Below are 23,362 nucleotides of genomic sequence, written 5' to 3' on the forward strand. Positions count from 1 at the left end.
GAAAAACTCATTCAGACATAAGGGTGAGCATTGATGACAGAAATGTATTTTTTAAATGAACTGCCCTTTAACTACCTGTTAAAGTATGTTTAAGGTATCTGCCAAGAAATCTTTTTCACAGTTGTGCCATCTTTGATTTTTAATGACAATGACAACAAGGCTGTGCGGGATAGACGTACAGTCTCTTCGATGAGATGTACTACAGTTTGAAGTGTTTTTGGATCGTTCAGTGTACAAAACATTGAAAAAATATATATTTTCAAGGACAATCGGTAGACAAAAGTCCCTCACAGCCTTGTTTCCATTCCCTTTAAAAACCAAACATGGCGCTACTATGAATAAGGTCTATAGACCAATCCTGTTGTTTACAAAAATGCCAGTGCATGTGAAGTGGTGGCAGAAAGTCCACTCACTGTTGCGTTAGGTTTTACAGATTAGAAGATTAAACGAAAGTATTACACAACCATATACAAACACATTCTTAGCGATACAGTTACTATAATTATTATTTGTTATTGTTAATAACAAACATGTAATCATGTTCGCTATACAGTTTTGCTGCAAAGTTATCTCCTTAACTTTAAAAATGATCTCCTTAGTCCAGTCAGCTCTGTTTGATTCTTGAAGCCACAGCAGTCAACGAGAGCCTCTGAATTATTTTCAACTATGTGATCTGAAAAAAGTTAACTTTTTATGCATGGTTTTTGCCACCACTTCCATGTTTGACATAAGCGGTAACGTTGCCAAAGTAGTGGTCTAATGCGTCATGTCTTGCTAGAAAGCAAGTGACTAAAGAGAAGGGTCACAATATAGGCTACATACTTCAGGCTACATGCATTCTTAATGATTTCATTTAGAGTTTTGATGTTGTATTAATTTATTAACACACATGCACAATAAATTATATAAAGAAACATGTCCAGAGACATTCAATTAGCCTCAGTGGCTCAGTGACTAGCTAATTAATTAATGTTGTTTTTTTTTTATCATTGCGAAAGTGGCCTTAAATTTGTATTTTATTTGGCCTTAAAAAGTCTTACATTTCAATCCTTCGAACCTGCAGATATCCTGTATGCAGTGCATGTAAGCCGCTTTCTGGTGTTCATGTAAATGTAATCGCTGGCTCAACCAGTGGTGAAATTACACACTTTTAACTATTCAGCTTGACTGCTGAAAATGTAAATGTTTAAACATGAATTGTTGCATTCTTGCCTGAAATGTTTCTGCTGATAATACATGAGATATATATATATATATTAGTAGACAAAGCTTGCTCCATTTATTTTCAAATCCACATCCATTTACGAGGGTAAAAGAGTTTGTTTGTTGACAGTGGTAACATCCTCTGTTTGGTTGTGCAGCATTGAATGGAGAGTAAACCCTATTCACATTTCAGTTGTGGGTTAGGAAGGGTGTTGCGGTTTGGGGAGTTATTTGCTAGTCCTTAACTCTGTTGATCTTGTTTCCTATTCCTTGCTGTTGAATGTAATTGTTCTTGATTCAAAGAGGCATAGGGTGATATCTTTGTGCTTGGTTGTTTCTTATCCAACTGAAATGACCAGCCGCACCTCTTAGCATTTCCCCATGCTTTGCAGATTGTTGATGAGTGTTTTGTGTTCAATATAGAAAATTCCACTTTTTTTTATTTTATTGCGTAAACCTTTGTAGTGTAACGCAGAAGTTAAATTTTAGAGTTTCAGTTAGGGGTGTTAAAGAAATAACGTTGCCACATACACAATTTCTTTAGCAAAGCTTGCATGAATTGTTGCAACATATTAAAAGAACCCAATCTGTTCAGCCAAAGACCTTATTAATATGTCTCCCTATGGACAAGTAATATGCTTTTTTATTATTTTGATGCTGCAGTATACGTTTTGTGCCAATTGATTCACAAAACGGATTTGGAAAAATAACTCCCCAGCTTCCATTGGCTGTATAAATGGTGTTACACTTCAACCTTCAACCAAGGGGAAATCAACCTACAAATAAATGACTTTTGTTGCCATTGCATATTATTCAAATTATAGATCAGCTTTAACAGAACTCCTTCAAGAAGATTCTCCATATCTATACCTGAAATTCAAATAGCTGTTTTCCCCCCAAATAATCATTCAGTGTATTAAAAATAGTTTTCACAGAGACTCAACACACAACACTAGTGTCCACAGCAATCTTCCACTGTTCTTTACATCATGACCCAACAGTTCACCATTACTTAACATAGGATGCTCCGGTGTAAACGTCTAGATAGAATGTACCGGTAACTACCTGAACACACTGTAGGACAATTTTGAAGGATGCCCTGATTTATATTTTGTCTGTTTGGTGTGTCTTGACTCCACAATCTAATACATAGACATTACAGACAAGAACTGTGTTTTGGAACACAGCTCCCCGAGCTGATGGTATAATTCATCTCATGAACCATAGTCTTAATCCATGAAGATGTATCTCAACTATCACTCATTTGAAAGTAACTAATTTATCTCATTTATACTTCAGTGGTGACTGCAAGGCAAGCATCACAGCAAGCAAAGTATTAAAGATTGCATTTACATTTATACATTTGGCCGACACCTTTACCAAAAGTGGCTTACAGTGGTTTTACTGGGTGTTTAGTGTGTACCTTTTATCAGTACATGCATACCCTTGGAATCAAACTCATGACCCAGGTCTACAGTTGAGCATAAGGAAAGCATTCAGAGTACGTATCCTCCTACACTGTTGGTGGCTTGATTATGAGAGGTCTGTCATTACTTTTCAAAGTGGCTAACAATTAATGTGCAAACAAAAATCCCATATACTTACATGGAAGAAGGGACAAGAAAATCATAGAGACTTGGAATTAAACTCTTTTTACTTTGGCCAGTAAGCAACCACCCTACAACGGCCATTACACCTTACAGTAGCATCGAAGACGGCATGTTTTGAATGGGCAAGCACCACTCGTATTTTCTTCTTAAAAAGTCTCGTTGAAATGTCCTGTTTAATATACAAATTTAATATATTCACCATAAGAGCAGTTCAAAAACACCCTCTGCCTGCCTGTATAATCCCTTCTTTATACCCTTATTTCTGCTCAGACCACTGTTCTTGTAAAACATGAGCAATAATGCAGAGCCCTTCATGTGTTCAGTAACTAGACTTAATCAGGACTCTATTAAGAGACCTGTGTCTGTATGGAGATTGCTCGAGAATGCAGTAAGAGTGATGTGACCATGCTGGCATTGACTCTGCTGTCTCACTCTTTGTCTCATTCTGTCTCTCTCTGGTCTCTCATTACTCCTCTAAAATGACTGTTGTTGAAGGTTTCTCTCTCCATTTGCGCCATTTCATTCCCAAGCAGACAGTTGGCCATCGACTTGACCTTGAATGTGTGACGGGGATTTCTTTTACTCACTCATGTTGTTCCAAACCCATATGGCTTTGTTCCATTGGACACAAAAGGCAGAATGTTAGCATCAGTCACCATTCACTTTCATTGCATCTTTTTTCCATATAGTGAAAATCAATGGTGACTGAGGGTAACATTCTGCCTAACATTTCCGATTGTGCTCCATGGCAAAAAGATAGTCCTATGGGTTTGGAATAGTAGAAGGGTGAGTAAATGATGACATAATTTAAAATCCCTTAAATACGTAGTTTGCTGTGTTATGATGTATTGCTAATATTTTTTCAGTATCTGTGGTTGTAAGAAAATTGTTGCCTTTCCATTTGTGAAATAAAGAGCTTAAAATACACATTGAAGCATAGATGTTTAACAGAGAAAGTGGTGTAAGCTTGTGGTTTGTCTTCGCAGTAGGAGTCTGTTTGGTTGAACTGTAGATAGCAGAACTGTGCATGCCAAGTTATTGAAATGATTTTGAAACCAAATAAAATTGCAAAGGTTCTGTTGCTTAATAGCATGATGATCTCATGTTTCCATGGAGTTGTTCCGCAAATTGTACATGTACGCACGCATGAATGCTACTTTTAATGTTGATGGAAAACAGAGCTTTTGTTCTAAGGGGAAAATGAATTCATTGTATTGAAAGCTGTTCATGGATTCTGAAAATCTATATTTTTAGGACTTAATGAGTTTGTGAAATCTGCATGTAGCCTGTAATGATTCTGAGAATAAAAATCTATATTTTAGTTTAAATGGACACTGGAGTGTCTTGTTTTGACAGATTTCACTCTTCGTTTATTCACAGCCTCACGAAGGAGAGCATCATCGACGTGGAGGCCGTGGTGAAGAAGGTGGACCAGAAGATCGAGAGCTGCTCTCAGCAGGATGTGGAGCTTCATGTGGAGAGGGTAGAGATTTGGAAATAATCTGTAAAGCCAGATGGAGAGGATAGTCTTGAAAATCAAAAACTGAAATGGAAGCATTCCTCAGAATAGAATATAGGATCTTTTATTCACAAATCGAGCCTGTGGAATAAGTTTCGGAGTCATTTATGCAATATCGGCATTGAAAACCTGAGATGTTGGGAAAAATGTTAATCTCAGTCACCATTTACTTTCACTATATGATAAAATATGCAACAAAATGAATGGTGACTGAGACTTACATACTGCCTTACATGTCCTTTTGTGTTAACAGAAAGAAAGTGAAAATGTTCTGGAACAACAATGGGGATAGCTCGTGGCTTGCTTCTTGCGATCAAACAGTCAACCCTCCAGTTATCAGTCCTGAAACTTAACCACAACACCACCCCTCCCCTATATCACCATAACTTACTCTAGGGTCTCTTTGTAGTTGAAGCAAATGTTTACATAAGGTCTTGGTTATTCCGACTCTCATAACGCTAGCTTGTATATACAGGGATCGTGCGGTCATGGAGATCCTGGAAATGTCATGGAAAACAAGTTAACACTGAATGTTTTGGGAAAGTCATGGGATTTTCTTGCAAAATATTTTCAGCAATACAAGTGTGCTAAGAATTCTTTACGTTTGGTAGCAAATAGAGCCCGTGCAGAGCCACTACGCAAAACAAGTAGCTGTGGAAACAGTAGTTTGTGAATAGGCACTTCATTAATGCTTGATGTTCGCTTACGATAGGTCATGTTCATATGGATAATGTATAGGTATATTTGCTTGTGAGCCCGAGCAGTGTTAATTGTCCACTTCTTGATAAGCAATCATTACAAATCTCAGTGTCCTGTTTTTAATGGAAAACATGAGAGAAGACGTGCGCTGATATTCATTGATGTCCCTTGATCTTTCACATCTTTATGAAGAATTTTTCTCTCTCTGTCAGTGGTCTGAAAACAGTTTGTATGGATTTTTGTAGTATTTGTGAGCACTGCAAATAATTTCAAACCATCTCGGAAGATGCGGGAGTTTAATTAACGTTAAATCCATCAGATTTTCTTTTGTTTGAATAGGAAAAAAGTGGTTTGTAAAAAAGCTAATTGGGCATTAAAAAGCCGAAAGAGAGACATCCAAAAGATGTGGACAAGACAAAACAATGTGTTCACGGCAGAAAAAAAATTATATAAATGAATATTTCTTGAATTATTGCAAAGCAAATGCTGTGTCATTGTGGTATTGTATAAGGTGTACATTTAGACCGTTATATACACAATGCTAAATTGTATTTTTCAAAAACAGGTCGAAATTATGGCTGTAAATAGATTTAATTTTTTTTTTAATTACCTGGCAAGTAATTACTCGAATTAACCGCAATTGATCGCATATATACATATTTGCTGAGAAAGCTCTTCACATAACAGCAACAGTAATATATAATGATCATTTAATTTTAATTAGTTATATTTAAATAATTATAAAAATAATATATAATATAAAAAAATAAGAATTCATTAAAATGCATTACATTATTGTGGCAGACAAGTAAAGCATTGATTTACCTGGCTTTAAAAGGCAAGATATTAATTTCCACATTATTGAACATAATCCCATCATTGGCCTACCTTCCATAGCAATCTATTTTGCAATTGAATTAGTAAAGACATATATTTATTATTAAGGCTTTTTAGGAAGCGTCAATGTAAATGTGCATCAGACGAATGCGTTTAGAGTGCTTTGGTTGCGTCGCAAGAAACACAGCGTTTTAAGGTCGCTGCATCAAGTTAAACAGAATTGTGCTCTGTCCAACTGTGAATGCAAAACCACGTTCTCATATTGTGATGTCGCCAGTAGTGTCAAGCAAGCCTGTAGTTTGTTCTACAGTTGCGCTTTGCTCATACAGCTTGAGTTTCGCTTACTGCCCCTGCTGAAAACAGTGTAATTCAAGCTTGAATTGCACCGATGGTAGAAGTATTCCTTATTCATGATTAATTGCGTTAGTTTGTTTAATGTGTTATTTTTGTATATAATTAATCTCACCGATTTAACATTAAATTGACAGCCCCAGTAGAAACATTTGAAACGCTGCAATAAAGTTTTAGAAATTCATGAAAAAGTGTATGAACCCTGTAAATAGAGCTGCAGTGATAACTGAATCTCTCTTTCCCTCCTCTTTGTCTTTGTTTCAGATCTTTGTGATCAGCCAATCTGAGGCCAGACTTCCCCTTCAGCTGGAAGATGCTGTCAGGCCAGAGGGAGAGGGAGATGAGGTGAGAAACCTGAGGGCTCTCTGTGGGTGAGGGGTCAGGAAAAGAACCCAAACGAAGGCTTAAGCCCCAAATATGTTTTGTTTTTGTCACGAGCGCTTAATGTCTGCGTACAGTCGAACGTGAGCATTTCAAAGTGTGCTTCAAAGTATGACTGTTCGCGCATACACGGGCAGTTTGCGCAGGCAGTTTACTAGAGATACTAGACGAGTTTATACACACAGATGCCTTTTTATATTCCTTCAGACTTGAGTTATACAAATGCAAGTATCTCCTGACCCCGTCACACACACACACACACGTTCTTCACTTGCACTTCCACTGCTGTAGTTTGTAACTTTGTCGTCTGATGTTTACATCTAGCACTTTTTAGTGAACGAAATGCCTCAAATGTGAGCTGCCACCTTGTGGACCCACTTCGTTCAGTGCTCTAGCACTCTGCTGATGATTGAATGTACATCACGCGTCCTGTTGCTTTGACTTAAGTATACTTTGGGCTTTAAAGCCAATGTCCGACTGATACCTTTAATCAGTGTTATGATTATCTTAAGATCAGTGTATATAGTATTTATATTGTATTAGTATTCCTTGCTGTGTTCTGCTCATTTTGGCTAGAAATGGTCATTTGGGTATTCTGTGCATATAGAAAATTGCATACTGTGCAGTGTATACAGTACATACTGCATACTGAGAAAACAGTACAGTAGATAACATGACAGTAGAGTGTCATGTTAGTATGCTGTTCTGAACATAGTCTCTTTCTCTACCTCCCTCTCTTGCTGTTAGACAGCTGATGGTGGCACAGTGTTTACTTGGTAAGGCAAAAGCAGCTGCAGTTTCTGTCCAGGTGTTTTCTGTAGGGATTCCACAGCGTCAGTCAGACAGAGCATCTGCCGCCTCATTACGCCTGTGTAGATTTTTTCAAGGTGGAATGAGTAGCCTGTTTATCAGCTTTGCTCAACTAGTTCAGCTACTTTGGGCTTAGTGCTTATGGACCTTGGGGCAGATTCTGCCAAAAAAAAAAAGCAGTTTGTAGATTGAATTTACCTGAACAATAAGTTGTCTACTTTACAGCTATGAGGATTAGGATTTTGGACCAATGAGATTTTACTGTGGGTGGATTTACCTGGTGTAGTGTGATAAATGGAGAACAATCAATCAGCAAAATATTACTTTTTTTGCAGGTTAGATCAAGGTGGATGGCTAGGAAAAGAGTAGAAATGATTTATGTGTGTTATTGTATCTTGGACCTGGTTATATAGCCTAGAATTTACATGATATATTTACAATGGGAATATATCACAAATAAAATTGTACATGCTGGCAATGTAAAATTAAGCAGTATTGCAAATATCGAGTGTATCTAGCTTAACAAAATGTAAAAAAAATAAATGACCAAATTCTTTATATTAAAGGTTACTATGAGTGTGCTGAGACAGTTGTTTTAATAGCATCTTTGATTTAATTGTCATTAGTAAAAATAGCATTAGAATTGTTAAGTATGATTCATTTATTTTATTTATTATCAATCTCATAATATTACGCACTAATGCCCTAATAGTGAGTTTTCTTTATTTCAGGAAGGCAGAGCCACAGTCAACCAGGACACCAGACTGGACAACCGGGTTATTGATCTGAGAGTAAGCCCATACTTATTTCTTTCTTCTTTTAGATGTATTGTTTGTCTATCCAGGATCTGCCGTCTGTGAAACTTGAGTGAAATTTCTGAAATAAAGAAGAATCCCAACTGAGCAATGTTGTTCAGATTAGATTTAGGACATGTGGCAGGCTTGGCTCCGTCATAAAGGCCTCTGTCACACACACCCACCCACACACACTGTTTATTTGGTGCCATCCTTCTCGCCTGCCAAATGAGTGAAATCTGGCAGCACTTCAGGACTGTCGCAGTGCAACTTGCTCTGAAAGAGCAGCTAATTTTTTGAAGTTTCAGAAAGTGAAGGCAGAAATCTGAGAGCAGGAGGCGGGGAAGTCCAACCACAGGACAACAGCTTTCTGTACTTTGGGTTTCATAGCGCTGTCACGAACACCAGAGTGATGCACTTGTCTTCTCTCTCCACGCCCCCTGTGAAAGACGTGCGAAGACACCAACTGAAACCTTGTTGTTTATACTCCACTGATAACAGTTTTACATATTAACTGTACAACCATATTACTGCAAAAACTAGTCACACATTGTCCTCTTCTTGATATTTAGTTTGGAAGGGGGTTCCCAACATTTGTTGTCAGATGAACACCTATGTCCTAAATTATATACATTCACTCATTGAAATGTTAACTTAAAAAAAAAAAAAAGTTTCACAGCATCTTTGCTTGTTCAATTGTGTATTTCAAATGTTATTTATCTTCATATTGAATTTCAATTAACATTTTTTGTATTTTAAGTATGTTTCTATTTCCTTTAATTTGCCATTTGACATTTCTAATCACAATCACATGAGCCCCCCCCTCATGAAATTATTTTAATATGGACTATAAATCTATATAATTTTTTGTCTGTCTGCAAACTTTTTTCCATTGTTTTTCGATATAAACATGCGTAAACACTTGCATGTGTCCAGTGACTTTTAACAGCACGTCTTGAGACACCTGTTTGGACTGAACAGCCCATTACAAGTTGATGTAGGCTGCTGACAGCAAGGCAGCTCACTAGATTTTGGAATAGAACTAATATATGTGTCCTCACATTTAAAGCTCAAGGAGTTTTTGAGGTTTATAATGTAATATGGGGTTGAAATTAAAACACAGAAACCGGGCAGATCTGATGTATTCTAATTCATTTAGATATCCATGACAATCTTAATTTTATTTTCTATATTTATATTTTATATTTATGCATTTGGCAGATGCTTTTATCCAAAGCGAATTACAGTGCAATTATTACAGGGACAATCCCCCCAGAGCAACCTGGAGTTAAGTGCCTTGCTCAAGGACACAATGGTGGTGGCTGTGGGGTTCGAACCAGTGTCCTTCTGATTACCAGATTACCAGTTATGTCCTGAAGATAATCCAATAAAAAAAGAGCTGCAAAATATTGATATTGAGGGTAATTGTTTCCCAAGGATTTATGCGAGCTTGCTGCAAGTCATGAAGAAAGAGGAAACGTGGCCAATATCACGGGTCATCGGGGAGTCATCTGATTCTTGGGAATTTAAGGCTGAGAAAGTTGTTTTCAATAGCATTTGTGCTGGAGACCAGAGAATTCTGGAGGTTTGATTGTTGCTGAAGATTCATTTAGCAAGTACTATGTCCCTTTTGTACTGTGAAGTGGATCTAATTTTTTCGCTATTTTTTTTTTTATTAAAGCTTAGAAAGAAGTCTTTTGATAATCTAGTTGTGGGTCTTCTCCAAAACCACTTTACAAATACTTACAAAGCCATCACAGTGCATTGGCTAAAAGGTAGAAGTTTTGAGGTGTTGCAAAATGATAAGTACTGCATCAGTCCCTTGCACACTCAAACAAACAAGATATAAAACATGTTTACTAACCCAATGCGTCTTCCCTTATAGACCACGACCAGCCAGGCTATCTTCCGGCTGCAGTCGGGTGTATGTCAGCTCTTCAGAGACACACTCATCAACAAGGGCTTTGTGGAGATCCAGACCCCCAAAATCATCTCTGGTATGACCATCTCTCATCGCCCAGTCCATCTCTCGCCTTATGTTGCATCATGTCATCTGTCGTAATTTACTCACCCTCATATCGTTCCAAACCCATATATCTTTTCTTTCTTATGCAGAATTAGGAGACGCTTTAATGAATATGTGAGTGAGATTGAACAAGCAAATGTTTCATGTTGTTTATCACCAAAACCTATATTATGCCTTCATAAGTCTTTGAATATACACAAGCCAGATGGACTACATTTATGATACTTTTGGGATCTTTTTTTAAGCTTTTAAAGTGAGTCACTACCACTGCCATTGTATGGTAAGACCAATCGCCATATTCATTAAAATATACAGTATTTTGTGTTCTGCATAAGAAGGTACATTTTGAAAATTTACATTTTTGGATAAATTATTACCCTATATACATAATAAATATCCCTGACTTATTGTGCTCAGTTCAAAATGACTTTCTGCTGATGGAACCAAGGCCAGATGGACAGACAGCAAATATTAACCAATAATATAATTCCAATGATATGTGATCCAACAGAATCACGATGGATAAAATGAATTCCTGCCACTGAATAGCTGCGTCTCCACTTTCGGGTCAAATTATGGCATGCTAGTGCGTGCCAGGGCCAATTGCATTCCCACTGTCACTTCATCTGGGCTTTCTCGGGGCCAATGGCCTTTGGCCTGCTGATTACCCTTGGGCCAAACAAGGCCAACTGGACATTGAGGCGGGTTCAATGTCAAAGGCGGTGTTTTACCAAGCTTCCCAGGTTGTGTATCCAGCGCACAACGGTATAGGTTCGGGGAACAACATTAATAGAAAAAAATTGTATGCACAGTACAAATCTGTTAGAAAGCCCAATGAACAAAGCTGTGCCCAAAGAAATTACTTTCCTTGGTTCGGTGAACTGTCATTGTGTGCTAGGACATCATCTCTCTGTTAATGGAGAGACCACTCAGGACACCATGGCAGTTACAGTCGATGAGTTGTCAGCGTTAACTTATCTTGCTGTTTACTTTCTATATAAACTTGATATTCTAAATAACTAGGTAATATGATATCTCAGCTTAAGCTTCCCTCTTGCTTGTGTGATGTTGGCACTTCGGCGGCGTATTAAGGGCGTTTTTGGGCAACATTGTGGAGTTATTGGCCCAATGGTGGTAACGCAGAATGAGTTTGGTCTTGTGGCTCGAGGTCCGAGGCTATTGCCCGATAGTGGAAAAATGGCTGTTTTACTTCTTAATGTCACATTATTGAAGTTAAATGCACTGCTGGTGCCGTTTCATGTTGTCCTTAACCTCACAGAGCAACTGAGGCGACACAAGGCACATAATCTTGTCTCCTTAATCTTGAGATCATTGTCTGTATTCACAGCAACAACAGAGTAGCACAGGTCTTATCTCTGTCCTCGCACACCCAGCCTTCTGAATGATTTCCTGCTCACGCTGTCAACTTAGTTTATTGTTCCTTCAGTCTCTTAAATGTTCAATTTCAAGGATTGATACTTAGTCATTTTCTGAGCTAAAAGAAAAGACTATCAAAACACTGGCTGAAGAAAAAGTGGTGTTTAAGGAGATTTGTCCCTAGTCATTGATAGGTAGCCATGTTAGCCCTCTTTAGATGGTACACAGAGTGCTATCAGTCATGCCAGAATTCATGAGCAGAGATGTCTTTTTGTGCAGAGTTCAGGGCCTGGTTCTGTTGACTGGACTCAAACACTTTGCAAATTGATGTAATTAAAAGGAATGGTTCACCCCAAAAATAAAAGTTAATTTACTCACCCTCGTTGTTACACACCTGTATGGTATTTCTTTCTTTCCAGGCTTAAAGAGAGATTTTGCTCTCTGCCATACCACAAATGTGAATCGTGATTTATTCTGCCAAGCCCCAAAATTGACAAAGCACAAAGTATAATCAAAGTGATGTGAAAGCAGTGCCAAAGGGAAAGATTTTTAGTAATTCATTAATAAACATTTTGTTCTGTTCTTCACACAAAGCCTATTGCATGGATTCAGAGGAATTGGAATATAGCACACATCATATAGACAATATAGTATTTCTTTTAAATGTTTACTTTTTACATTTAGTCATTTAGCAGCTTTTATCCAAAGCAATTTACAATCCAAAATAATGAATTGAGTGATACATTGCTTTTCATGAACATGATACAGCTTTTGTCCTTTGAGCTGCTAGAAGAATAGTTCGAAAATGACAAGTGTCAAATGCTTCAATCTGCACTTAAATATGCTCCTATTTTAGTCGACCAATGATATTAGAGATGAGGTATTACGTCAATAAAGATATTGTTACTGTTACAACAACTTCCCTCAATAACCCCCCTGTTGTGTTTGTGGTTTTCGCTGTTAAGGAAACAGTTACTCTTATTTCCTCTGCACCTCGAACGGCCAATCAAAAAGCATGGTAATGACATGTTTCAAATTTGAACTTTGCCGCGTTTTGTGTGACAGCTGCCACCCGTGACTGAACAACATTGTGTTCTCTCACTCAAACCGCACTGCATCCGGTGCACACACCCAAATGTATGTGCCCCATGGAACAAAATGTTCATATTGACCATACTTCTGCAAAAATTATTAATATGTCCTCAATGTTTGGACAAAATGTTACCCATGATCAAAGAACTGTGTATTTTTTAAAGCTGCCAGTGAAGGTGGAGCCAACGTTTTCACCGTCTCCTACTTCAAAACCAGTGCATACTTGGCCCAGTCCCCACAGCTCTACAAGCAGATGTGCATCTGTGCTGATTTTGACAAAGTCTTCTGTGTCGGACCAGGTAAAAAAAAACACAAAAAAAAACAGTCTCTTCCACTTCATTCTCTATGTCCTCCTCCTGTACCCAGCAGCACATAATTTCTCTAGACATGTCAGCAGGAAATGTATATCTACTAAAGACTAGAGACAACTAAAAATACAGTGGGCCCCAAAATGTATTTGGACATCCAAGCTTTTATAGCATTAGATAACACTATCAAACCACATCACATTTATTTTAAAGAGAGATAGGACAAAAATAAGTTTGTTAGGTTTTTAATTATAATAGGGATACTGTTCAAAATTGATAAAAATTGTTTGGACACTTTCTGGTTTGTTAAATTAGTGAAGAATGTCCTTTAGTTAATGTAATGTACTGCACCTATTCTGCTATGACACCTGTGTTAACAACTTGATTAGTGAAGTTATGTAGTTGTAGATTTATTTATTTTTTTAAATGTTTTGATGTTTTAGCAGTGGTGTTTTAATTACTATGTTTACAAAGTACTGTGCTTTAGACCATTTACATGATAAAACTCACTCTGAGAAGGGAAGTCTTTAAGTTTATCCCATTTATATCTCCGCTACTTCAGCCATACACATACAGGGCTTTTTTCGGCATCTTGTAGTATAAGCTTTGCATTTTAAGACTATGAGTCAAGTTGTATGCCTTAAGACCTTGGCATTTTGTTCCATTTTATATTGTGCTCCATCCAGCTGGTTTTTTAACAAAGGAATACGTCCAAAGTAAACGCCCCCCATCCATACAACTAATTAGTTGACTCATTATTCAGAAATGTCACAAAATAGTTGAAATAGAAATAGGGGTGGCTAAAAATATAGATTTTCCAAAGCATCGCAATCTTCATTTGAACAATATCGATTTTTAAATCCCAAGATCGATCTTTTACTCTGTGTGCAACCCTCCACTACAAGGAGAAAATATCACATGCATTTGCAACCAAATTTCACTGTATGCGTCTAAAATGTATATATTTGTCAACTTATCATTAATTGTGTAATGAAATCTGAAAGTCTGTATCAATACCCTGTCCTATTTGATATGTTGTTTTGCACAACCTTTGTTTTAACAACTGCAATGACATACATTTTAAGTGAACTTAAGTGTCCAAATTCTTCTTGGGTCCATTGTATTTGCGCATCAATCTGTAGAAGTCACTGTCATCTGTCTTCTCCCAGCCAGTATGCAGATCATGACATTAATTTTGCAGGATAAATAAACAGTTTGCACTCTTGTTTATTTGGCAGGCACAGAAATCCCTCTGAAACGCATTGAATTTGAACATGAATATCAAACACTTTCAACAGAGCTGTGGGACGTAGACTTCAGGAAAATATAGCTCATCAGGGACCTCTGCTGACGAGAAGTCACATTGTTAGAAACACCATTTGTCTTTTTACCAAGGAATGTGCAAAACACTGCCTTAGTCTGCCTCTGAGCAAGACATTTTTCTTGGTTCTGTTGTTTGTCACTGAAACTACATTTCCTGATCATAATACATACATGCAATGCTTTTTGTATTTTGAAAATTGGGTCTTCTGTGCTTCATTGCATAACGGAAAATTGATGTCCAGTGGAAACAACAGTGACCTGTTTAAAATCAGGTTACACCCACAAAGTCTAGGGGAAGCTACATTGAAATTATATCATGTCAAGCTACAAACCTTTAATAGCTACATTAAAGCTATTTAAGGGGGTGCCATGTCTTTCTAAATGCATAACTATAAGATAATCTTATTTTTGGTTCCAAGAAAGTAAGTCCAAACGAACTGATTCACTAGAAGGAATGCTACTTTACTTCCCACATCTGCAACCAAGTTTGCACTGTGACCAGTGGTTAAAATTGTACTGTGACTGGGAATATCACTGTTGTTTGTTGACATTTTGCTCCTAGTGTTCAGGGCTGAGGATTCCAACACTCATCGGCACTTGACAGAGTTTGTTGGTCTGGATATTGAGATGGCCTTTGATTACCATTACCATGAGGTCATTGACTCCATCACCGAGACCATGGTTCAAATCTTTAAGGGACTCCGTGACCGGTAAGTAGCACAACAGCTTGAATGTCCCTTAACGTTCTCAGAAATTACCAGAAAATCTGAAAAGATTGACGTCATTTATTCACATGAAAGGAAGACAAACACATTTTCATGTGGTTTATTATAACTTGGGTATACACTGCCATCTAGTTGTCAGATTAGTACTACAAGTCTTGGATGCCTAGCAATCTCTAGTAAACGAATAAATTAATAAATGCTTTATCCAGTATTTGCAAACTGGGATTGATCCAGCTTGACTATCACTGACAAAAGTGACAGGTGCCAATGTCTAGACAATCATTTAACCTGAATACATTTACTGAGAACCCGCCCCCCCTTCATGCTTTTTGCCATTCTACCCACTTCTCACTTTTCTTATCTCTGATGTGGGTGCACTCCAGGTTCCAGATAGAGATCCAGACAGTGAATAAGCAGTACCCCAGTGAGCCCTTCAAGTTCCTGGAGCCCACACTGAGACTGGAATACAAGGAGGGAGTGGCAATGCTCAGAGCTGCTGGGGTGGAAATGGGGGATGAAGATGATTTGAGGTCAGTGTGGCTTTCTTTGACACAGTTATGCACACTGTTCTTTGTTGACACTGAATATGTATCTGACTGTTTTATGCCTTTTCGTTTTTTCCCTTACTCAGCACACCTAACGAAAAACTGCTTGGTCGTCTTGTAAAGGAGAAGGTAAAAAAACAAACCGCCTGTGAGATGTTTTTGTACCACTTTGAGACATTATTCAGTGTTCTAAAATATGGCTTGCCCTGATAACCGATAAGTGTGATTTTTGAGAGGTTTTCACATGCAAAGAGGTTAGCCTACCATCTTTATATAAATTTGGACAAAAAGATATTTGGTACAGGGTTTGTACAAGGTGCTTGAAATACTTAAATTTGGCTTTTTCAAATTGAAGTCCTGGAAAACCCTTGAAAATAGCCATGTTTACCAAGAGGTTCTTAAAAAGTGTTTATTATAGAAAATCAACATATACACTCACCTAAAGGATTATTAGGAACACCTGTTCAATTTCTCATTAATGCAATTATCTAATCAACCAATCATATGGCAGTTGCTTCAATGCATTTAGGGGTGTGGTCCTGGTCAAGACAATCTCTTGAACTCCAAACTGAATGTCAGAATGGGAAAGAAAGGTGATTTAAGCAATTTTGAGTGTGGCATGGTTGTTGGTGCCAGACGGGCCGGTCTGAGTATTTCACAATCTGCTCAGTTACTGGGATTTTCATGCACAACCATTTATAGGGTTTACAAAGAATGGTGTGAAAAGGGAAAAACATCCAGTATGCGGCAGTCCTGTGGGCGAAAATGCCTTGTTGATGCAAGAGGTCAGAGGAGAATGGGCCGACTGATTCAAGCTGATAGAAGAGCAACTTTGCCTGAAATAACCACTCGTTACAACCGAGGTATGCAGCAAAGCATTTGTGAAGCCACAACGTGCACAACCTTGAGGTGGATGGGCTACAACAGCAGAAGACCCCACCGGGTACCACTCATCTCCACTACAAATAGGAAAAAGAGGCTACAATTTGCAAGAGCTCACCAAAATTGGACCGTTGAAGACTGGAAAAATGTTGCCTGGTCTGATGAGTCTCGATTTCTGTTGAGACATTCAGATGGTAGAGTCAGAATTTGGCGTAAACAGAATGAGAACATGGATCCATCATGCCTTGTTACCACTGTGCAGGCTGGTGGTGGTGGTGTAATGGTGTGGGGGATGTTTTCTTGGCACACTTTAGGCCCCTTAGTGCCAATTGGGCATCGTTTAAATGCCACGGCCTAACTGAGCATTGTTTCTGACCATGTCCATCCCTTTATGGCCACCATGTACCCATCCTCTGATGGCTACTTCCAGCAGGATAATGCACCATGTCTCAAAGCTCGAATCATTTCAAATTGGTTTCTTGAACATGACAATGAGTTCACTGTACTAAAATGGCCCCCACAGTCACCAGATCTCAACCCAATAGAGCATCTTTGGGATGTGGTGGAACAGGAGCTTACGTGCCCTGGATGTGCATCCCACAAATCTCCATCAACTGCAAGATGCTATCCTATCAATATGGGCCAACATTTCTAAAGAATGCTTTCAGCACCTTGTTGAATCAATGCCACGTAGAATTAAGGCAGTTCTGAAGGCGAAAGGGGGTCAAACACAGTATTAGTATGGTGTTCCTAATAATCCTTTAGGTGAGTGTACGTTCCTTAAATAATTTAATAAATGAAATGTATTTTTTTGGAATAACACGACGATAGACCACTGCTGAAGCAGGCAGCGCACAGACGTCTCTGTCACTTGGCACCGGTTATTTTTGGCAGCGCTGTACAGAATGGGCCAATCACAATCAAGTGTTACTGGAGGATTTCAAAAATATAGATTTTATAGATAATGCTGTGGTGGATTTAACAAGTATGAATCTTTTTAACTATCAGTTTTAATAAAAAAATTACTATTTTTGTCTCACAAAATAGGTTATTTCTGACAACATTTGGGTCAAAATCAGAATATGTTGAAAAACATGTCCCTTTTAGTCATGAAAATGCTTTCAAATTGTGTTTTCTTATTTACCTAAAAATTCTACAAAAAAATCTTTGCAAATGTATTAAAAATAAAAAACACAAAGAATCACATGTACAGAAGTATTCACAGCCTTTGCCATGACACTCAAAATTTAGCTCGGGTGCATCCTGTTTCCACTGATCATCCTTGAGATGTTTCTACATCTTGATTGGAGTCCACCTGTGGTAAATACAGTTGATTGGACATGATTTGGAAAGGCACCCACCTGTCTATATAAGGTCCCACAGTTAACAGTGCATGTCAGAGCACAAACCAAGCCATGAAGTCCAAGGAATTGTCTGTAGACCTCCGAGACAGGATTGTATCGAGGCACAGATCTGGGGAAGGGTACAGAAAAATGTAACCGCATTGAAGGTACCAATGAGCACAGTGGCCTCCATCATCCATAAATGGAAGAAGTTTGGAACCACCAGGACTCTTCCTAGAGCTGGCCGCCCGGTCAAACTGAGAGATCAGGGGAGAAGGGCCTTAGTCAGGGAGGTGACCAAGAACCCGATGGTCACTCTGACAGAGCTCTGGCGTTTCTCTGTGGAGAGAGGAGAAACTTCCAGAAGAACAACCATCTCTGCAGCACTCCACCAATCAGGCCTGTATGGTAGAGTGGCCAGACAGAAGCTACTCCTCAGTAAAAGGCACATGACAGCCCGCTTGGAGTTTGCCAAAAGGCACCTGATGGACTCTCAGACAATGAGAAACCAAATTCTCTGGTCTGATGAAACAAAGATTGAACTCTTTGGCCTGAATGGCAAGTGTCATGTCTGAAGGAAACCAGGTACCGCTCATCACCTGGCCAATACATCCCTACAGTGAAGCATGGTGGTGGCAGCATCATGCTGTGGGGATGTTTTTCAGTCTAGTCAGGATCGAGGGAAAGATGAATGCAGCAATGTACAGAGACATCCTTGATGAAAACCTGCTCCAGAGTGCTCTAGACCTCAGACTGGGGTGGAGGATCATCTTCCAACAGGATAACGACCCTAAGCACACAACCAAGATAACAAAGGAGTGGCTATGGGACAACTCTGTGAATGTCAATGAGTGACCCAGCCAGAGCCCAGACTTGAACCTGATTGAACATCTCTGGAGAGATCTGAAAACCTGATAGAGCTTGAGAGGTCCTGCAAAGAAGAATGGGAGAAACTGCCCAAAAATAGGTGTGCCAAGCTTGTAGCATCATACACAAAAAGACTTGAGGCTGTCATTTGTGCCAAAGGTGCTTCAACAAAGTATTGAGCAAAGGATGTGAATACTTGTGTACATGTGATTTTATTTAGGTTTTTTTCCCCTCTTTTTTTTTATTTGTAATAAATTTGCAAAGATTTCAAACAACCTTTTTTCACATTGTCATTATTGGGTATTTTTTGTAGAATTTTGAGGAAAATAATGAATTTAATCAATTTTGGTATAAGGCTGTAACATAACAAAATGTGGAAAAAGTGAAGCGCAGTGAATACTTTCCAGATGCACTGTAACTTTTAAAAATATGAAATCGCTTGACACTGTTTTGCAATTGTTTAAGAAAATATATTTGAAATTGTCAATTGCCTGAAAAATTATCCTTCTGGTACACCACTTCTATGACAGGTAAATGTATGTATTTGTTTTGTACTTATTTTTAATACAAGCATTAGTGCAAAGCCAAACAAGTGTTAAAAAAAAAAAGCAAAACAAAATTATTATTAATAATTTGAAAATAATGTTTGTCACTTGATTTCATGGCATTGGTGTTATCAATGTTAAAACCTTTCTTTTTATGTTTTAACATGTTTTTAAATACAAAAGTTAAATAAATAATTAAGGTCAAAGTTCAGAGGCTGCTTAAATATGCATATAGTGATTTTCCCCAGCATATTATAATAATACTTTCACAAAGACATTTGGTGTAGTACTCCACTGAACCCTCAAAATGTGGTGGTGTAACCCATTTAACCCTCATTAGTATTAACTTAGTATTAACTTGCTTCATTTGTGAAACAAAATTAAAAAATAAATGAAAGAACAACAGCCAAGTTTTCAAGAAACTTTGACTTACATTAAATGTGGATTATAAGTGGGGGAAACAAATCTATACAAGTATATTAAACACACCTTTTACATTTTTTTCTTTAGTATGACACTGACTTTTATGTACTGGATAAATACCCCTTGTCTGTGAGACCGTTCTACACCATGCCTGACCCCAGCAACCCGGTAAATGTTTTAAAAACCTATGCTTGCAGGACAAAACCCATCAGTGTTTAATTACAGGTTACATGGTTAATAACAAACTCCACATATTTCCCCTGCAGAAATACTCCAACTCATATGACATGTTCATGAGAGGAGAGGAGATTCTCTCTGGAGCTCAGAGAATCCACGATGCCCATTTGCTGACTGAAAGGGCACAGCACCATGACATTGGTAACCATAGCAACACGACTTGAATCACAATTGATTCTAATAGAGTTTGGTTGCTAAGCTAATAACTCTCTGACAGTACTATAGTAAACATAACCATATGTTACACACACAAACATTGGGTGAAATGGTCCCTTTTTAATTCGATAAAAAAATTATAATATTGATAATATTCAGTATTTAATCAAATGTAAAAATATTTCTAATCATCAATTCTTCTGTCAATGGTAGCCTCAATCTAAGATTATTTTTTTTATTGTGCTTGTCAAAATGCATTCTGGGGTTTCCTAAGCACATGTAAACAGCATTATGTTGTTGCCTACCCTTTGGAATAGCCATAGTGCCGGGAGAGTGCCTATAATTTATTTAAATGCTGCTTGGGTAGACAGCACTCTAGGTTTTGGAGCTAATTACTCAAAAATCTGTACTTAAAATAATGGGAAAAACCGAATACTTCAAAGTCTGTGTTGTAATAGATAATTAGTGTTTTGCTGTATGTTACAGATCTGGAGAAGATCAAGGCCTACATTGATTCGTTCCGGTATGGTGCCCCTCCTCACGCTGGTGGTGGCATAGGTAACAAACACCTTTTGCGTTCTTGCAGTTTAAAACCATTGTGATTTAAGTATAAACATACTTTTCTAACCAGCCTTGAGATTTCGTTTCTAAAACATTTAGTGTTCCAGTATTTTAATCCAAGGGATTACAGAACTTCTCAATTAAAAAAAAATATATATATGGTTCATGATGTTGAATGTGTGCCTTCTCTTAGGCCTGGAGAGAGTGACCATGCTTTACCTTGGCCTACATAACATACGTCAGACCTCCATGTTCCCCCGTGACCCCAAACGCTTGACCCCATAAAGATTGCTGAAGCTGGATGGCCTCTCATCTCCCATACTGACCAACACAGTAGAACCTCTCAGACGTGCCAGGATGTGGAAGTGCCACTTTGATTAATTGTAATACTTCTCACCAGTGAATGATACAGCAGGACTTTAGGGGAAACTAATATACTTAAATTGCAGAAGGGAATCTGTGTTAACTGTTAAATGCTGCAGATGATGTAGTCACAGATCAATGATGATCAAAGCAAACTGTTTTATTAAAACCATCCTGTATGTTTAGATTTTTTTTCTGTTGATCTAGTGTATTATGTTTTTGAGAAGTAATTGTAAAATTCTAACAAATAATTTAAAACAGCACCTCCACAATAAATTTCTATCCTCTGAAAGTTTGATTTGTTAATCATTTTGTCCTATAAAATGCTTTCTAAAATTAAAAAACAAATCCCACCCCCTAATACCACCTACTTATTACTAGCAATAGCAAATTGTTGTCAAATCATGTTCATTGCTGTAACTGAACTTAAAGGGTACTAGCTATATTTGTAATTTTTTTTTAAATGACAAAAAAACCCCAAAAGAACTGGATGAGCCATTCAATATGTCCATCCCAAACGTCCTGATTCAAAAAATATCACAGGAAAGAAAACTGCTTGTCAAGCCATTTCATGGGGTCTTTAGAAGGTCATATTTGCATATAAAAGCAAATGAATGTTTCAGGTGAACAAACTCGTTAATTCCCAAACACTTGTCAACTAAGGTCAATGTCCCACCCTGAAACAGCTACAGCATGCTACTTGTATGATGGCCAACAGTCTTCATCATCCAATAACATTTTAATGGGTTTCATTAATGTGCAATTAATTTTCCCACCACTTTTATGGGTAGAGTCCAATGAGTTGACAACGTAAGAAAGGACATTAGTGGGACCCCCACATCACAGTCCCCAGGACGACGTTCCTAGTTGTCAATCAAGTTGTCAGGCTTGGCAACACAATACAATGGGAATAGTGGTTAACATCGCCTTTTTAAGGCATTCTTCTAGTAGGTTAAATTAACCTTTTTTTTTATAGAGAGGCTCAAGTCATGCTAAATGTTAAGCTCATCAAATAATATCCCCCGAAAACTTATATAAACTAGCACATTAGCCCACCTCAGTTCAACACCTCTGTCTCAAACAACATACACATTCACACAACGTGGGGGGATGGTAAAGCATTGTTCCCACATTTGCCTGGTAACTCCGCCTCTTCTGCTACGTACGGCAAGCCGAGAGTGCATGAAATGTACAATGTTCTACAATCAGTTTTAATTGTTGAAGTACATCATCCGGGTATTCACACTTTTGTTTCATTTTCAGTGTATTTGCACTTCAAAATGACTTAGAATAATGCAGAAGTGTGCGGTTTGGGACGCACCTATGACACATTTGACAGCTTGCTAATATTTTCTAAAACATTTGCTATACTTTTCATTTTATTTCTCTTAAGGTTATAGGCAAAATTTTTATAAACCTATACAGACTGACAACTTATAACAAATCACAGTGTAATTGTCTTAAACACACGGGCTTTCACTGTAGCCTTCTAAAAATATTAATAATACAAGGGTCATTCCTGGGATTCGGTAATTTTTCAACTTGGACTTTTTTAATTTTTGAACTACATATGATTACATTTCTAAATACCCCACATTATTAGGTACATATCAAACCTTCAAAAAATCATATTTTCCCATCTCAGGCATTAAAGACTTTTTATTATTTTCAGTTTTTTTCAGATTTGTACACCTTTTATTCTCAACCCCGTAACGGACAAAATTGAATTAGTTTAAACAGGATTTTACACAAAACTTGTTATAAAACAAACATCTACCTACTGCTCATGTGTCCCTCATACCAATTCATTGACTTCAAATGTAACATTTATGATAATTTTCACATTTGTATGTGATGGAAGTTACAAATATCCAAATTGTTTGTCCGTGGTCTCTTTATTTTAGTAAGAAAAAAATAATTTAGATGTTTCACTAAAACCACAATTTTACTTTGTTAGCCCTTAACATGTCGGGTGGTAATCAGCAAGAAATGCTTTAATTTTTAATTGTCTTCCTTATTTTATTTTCCAAAAATATTAATGTGACAGGGTTGAGAATACTGTGATGGGGTTGAATACTGTAACAGCGTTGAAAGGACACATTGGCCTACTTTTAATTTGTATTTGTTTAATACGAAAATTCCTCTTTGAGACTCAAACAAAACACTATTTTATTTTAGGCAACCATGTAATAAAGACATAGTCATATTTAATTTTTTCGTTTTTACTTTATTATCTGAACAGCAGTGAGAATTTAAACAAAGAAAACTACTGCAGACAGTACGGTCGTTAGTAACTTTTCAATATTTTTGGTAAGAAAAAACAAAAATAGATTACCAAACAGAACCTTTTATCAAATGGGCACAATAGGTAAATTCACTATAGTG

At 37.6% G+C, this 23,362-nt stretch overlaps 1 protein-coding gene across 1 annotated transcript in view; it reads left to right on the forward strand.

The window, feature by feature from the left end:
- Window positions 1-21,265, forward strand: part of dars1 (aspartyl-tRNA synthetase 1) — a 40,437-nt gene extending 19,172 nt beyond the window's left edge. The window contains exons 7-18 of the mRNA XM_052142882.1: window positions 4,194-4,296; window positions 6,484-6,564; window positions 8,142-8,201; window positions 10,090-10,201; window positions 12,864-12,998; window positions 14,893-15,040; window positions 15,439-15,585; window positions 15,687-15,729; window positions 19,748-19,828; window positions 19,927-20,038; window positions 20,540-20,611; window positions 20,808-21,265. Coding sequence (XP_051998842.1) covers window positions 4,194-4,296; window positions 6,484-6,564; window positions 8,142-8,201; window positions 10,090-10,201; window positions 12,864-12,998; window positions 14,893-15,040; window positions 15,439-15,585; window positions 15,687-15,729; window positions 19,748-19,828; window positions 19,927-20,038; window positions 20,540-20,611; window positions 20,808-20,899 — 1,186 coding nt within the window. The 3' untranslated portion in view covers window positions 20,900-21,265. The remainder of the gene's footprint in view (window positions 1-4,193; window positions 4,297-6,483; window positions 6,565-8,141; window positions 8,202-10,089; window positions 10,202-12,863; window positions 12,999-14,892; window positions 15,041-15,438; window positions 15,586-15,686; window positions 15,730-19,747; window positions 19,829-19,926; window positions 20,039-20,539; window positions 20,612-20,807) is intronic.
- Window positions 21,266-23,362: the final 2,097 nt, after the last annotated feature.

Source organism: Xyrauchen texanus, chromosome 14 (assembly GCF_025860055.1).
Source record: "Xyrauchen texanus isolate HMW12.3.18 chromosome 14, RBS_HiC_50CHRs, whole genome shotgun sequence".
In the NCBI taxonomy this organism is placed as follows: Eukaryota; Metazoa; Chordata; class Actinopteri; order Cypriniformes; family Catostomidae; genus Xyrauchen; species Xyrauchen texanus.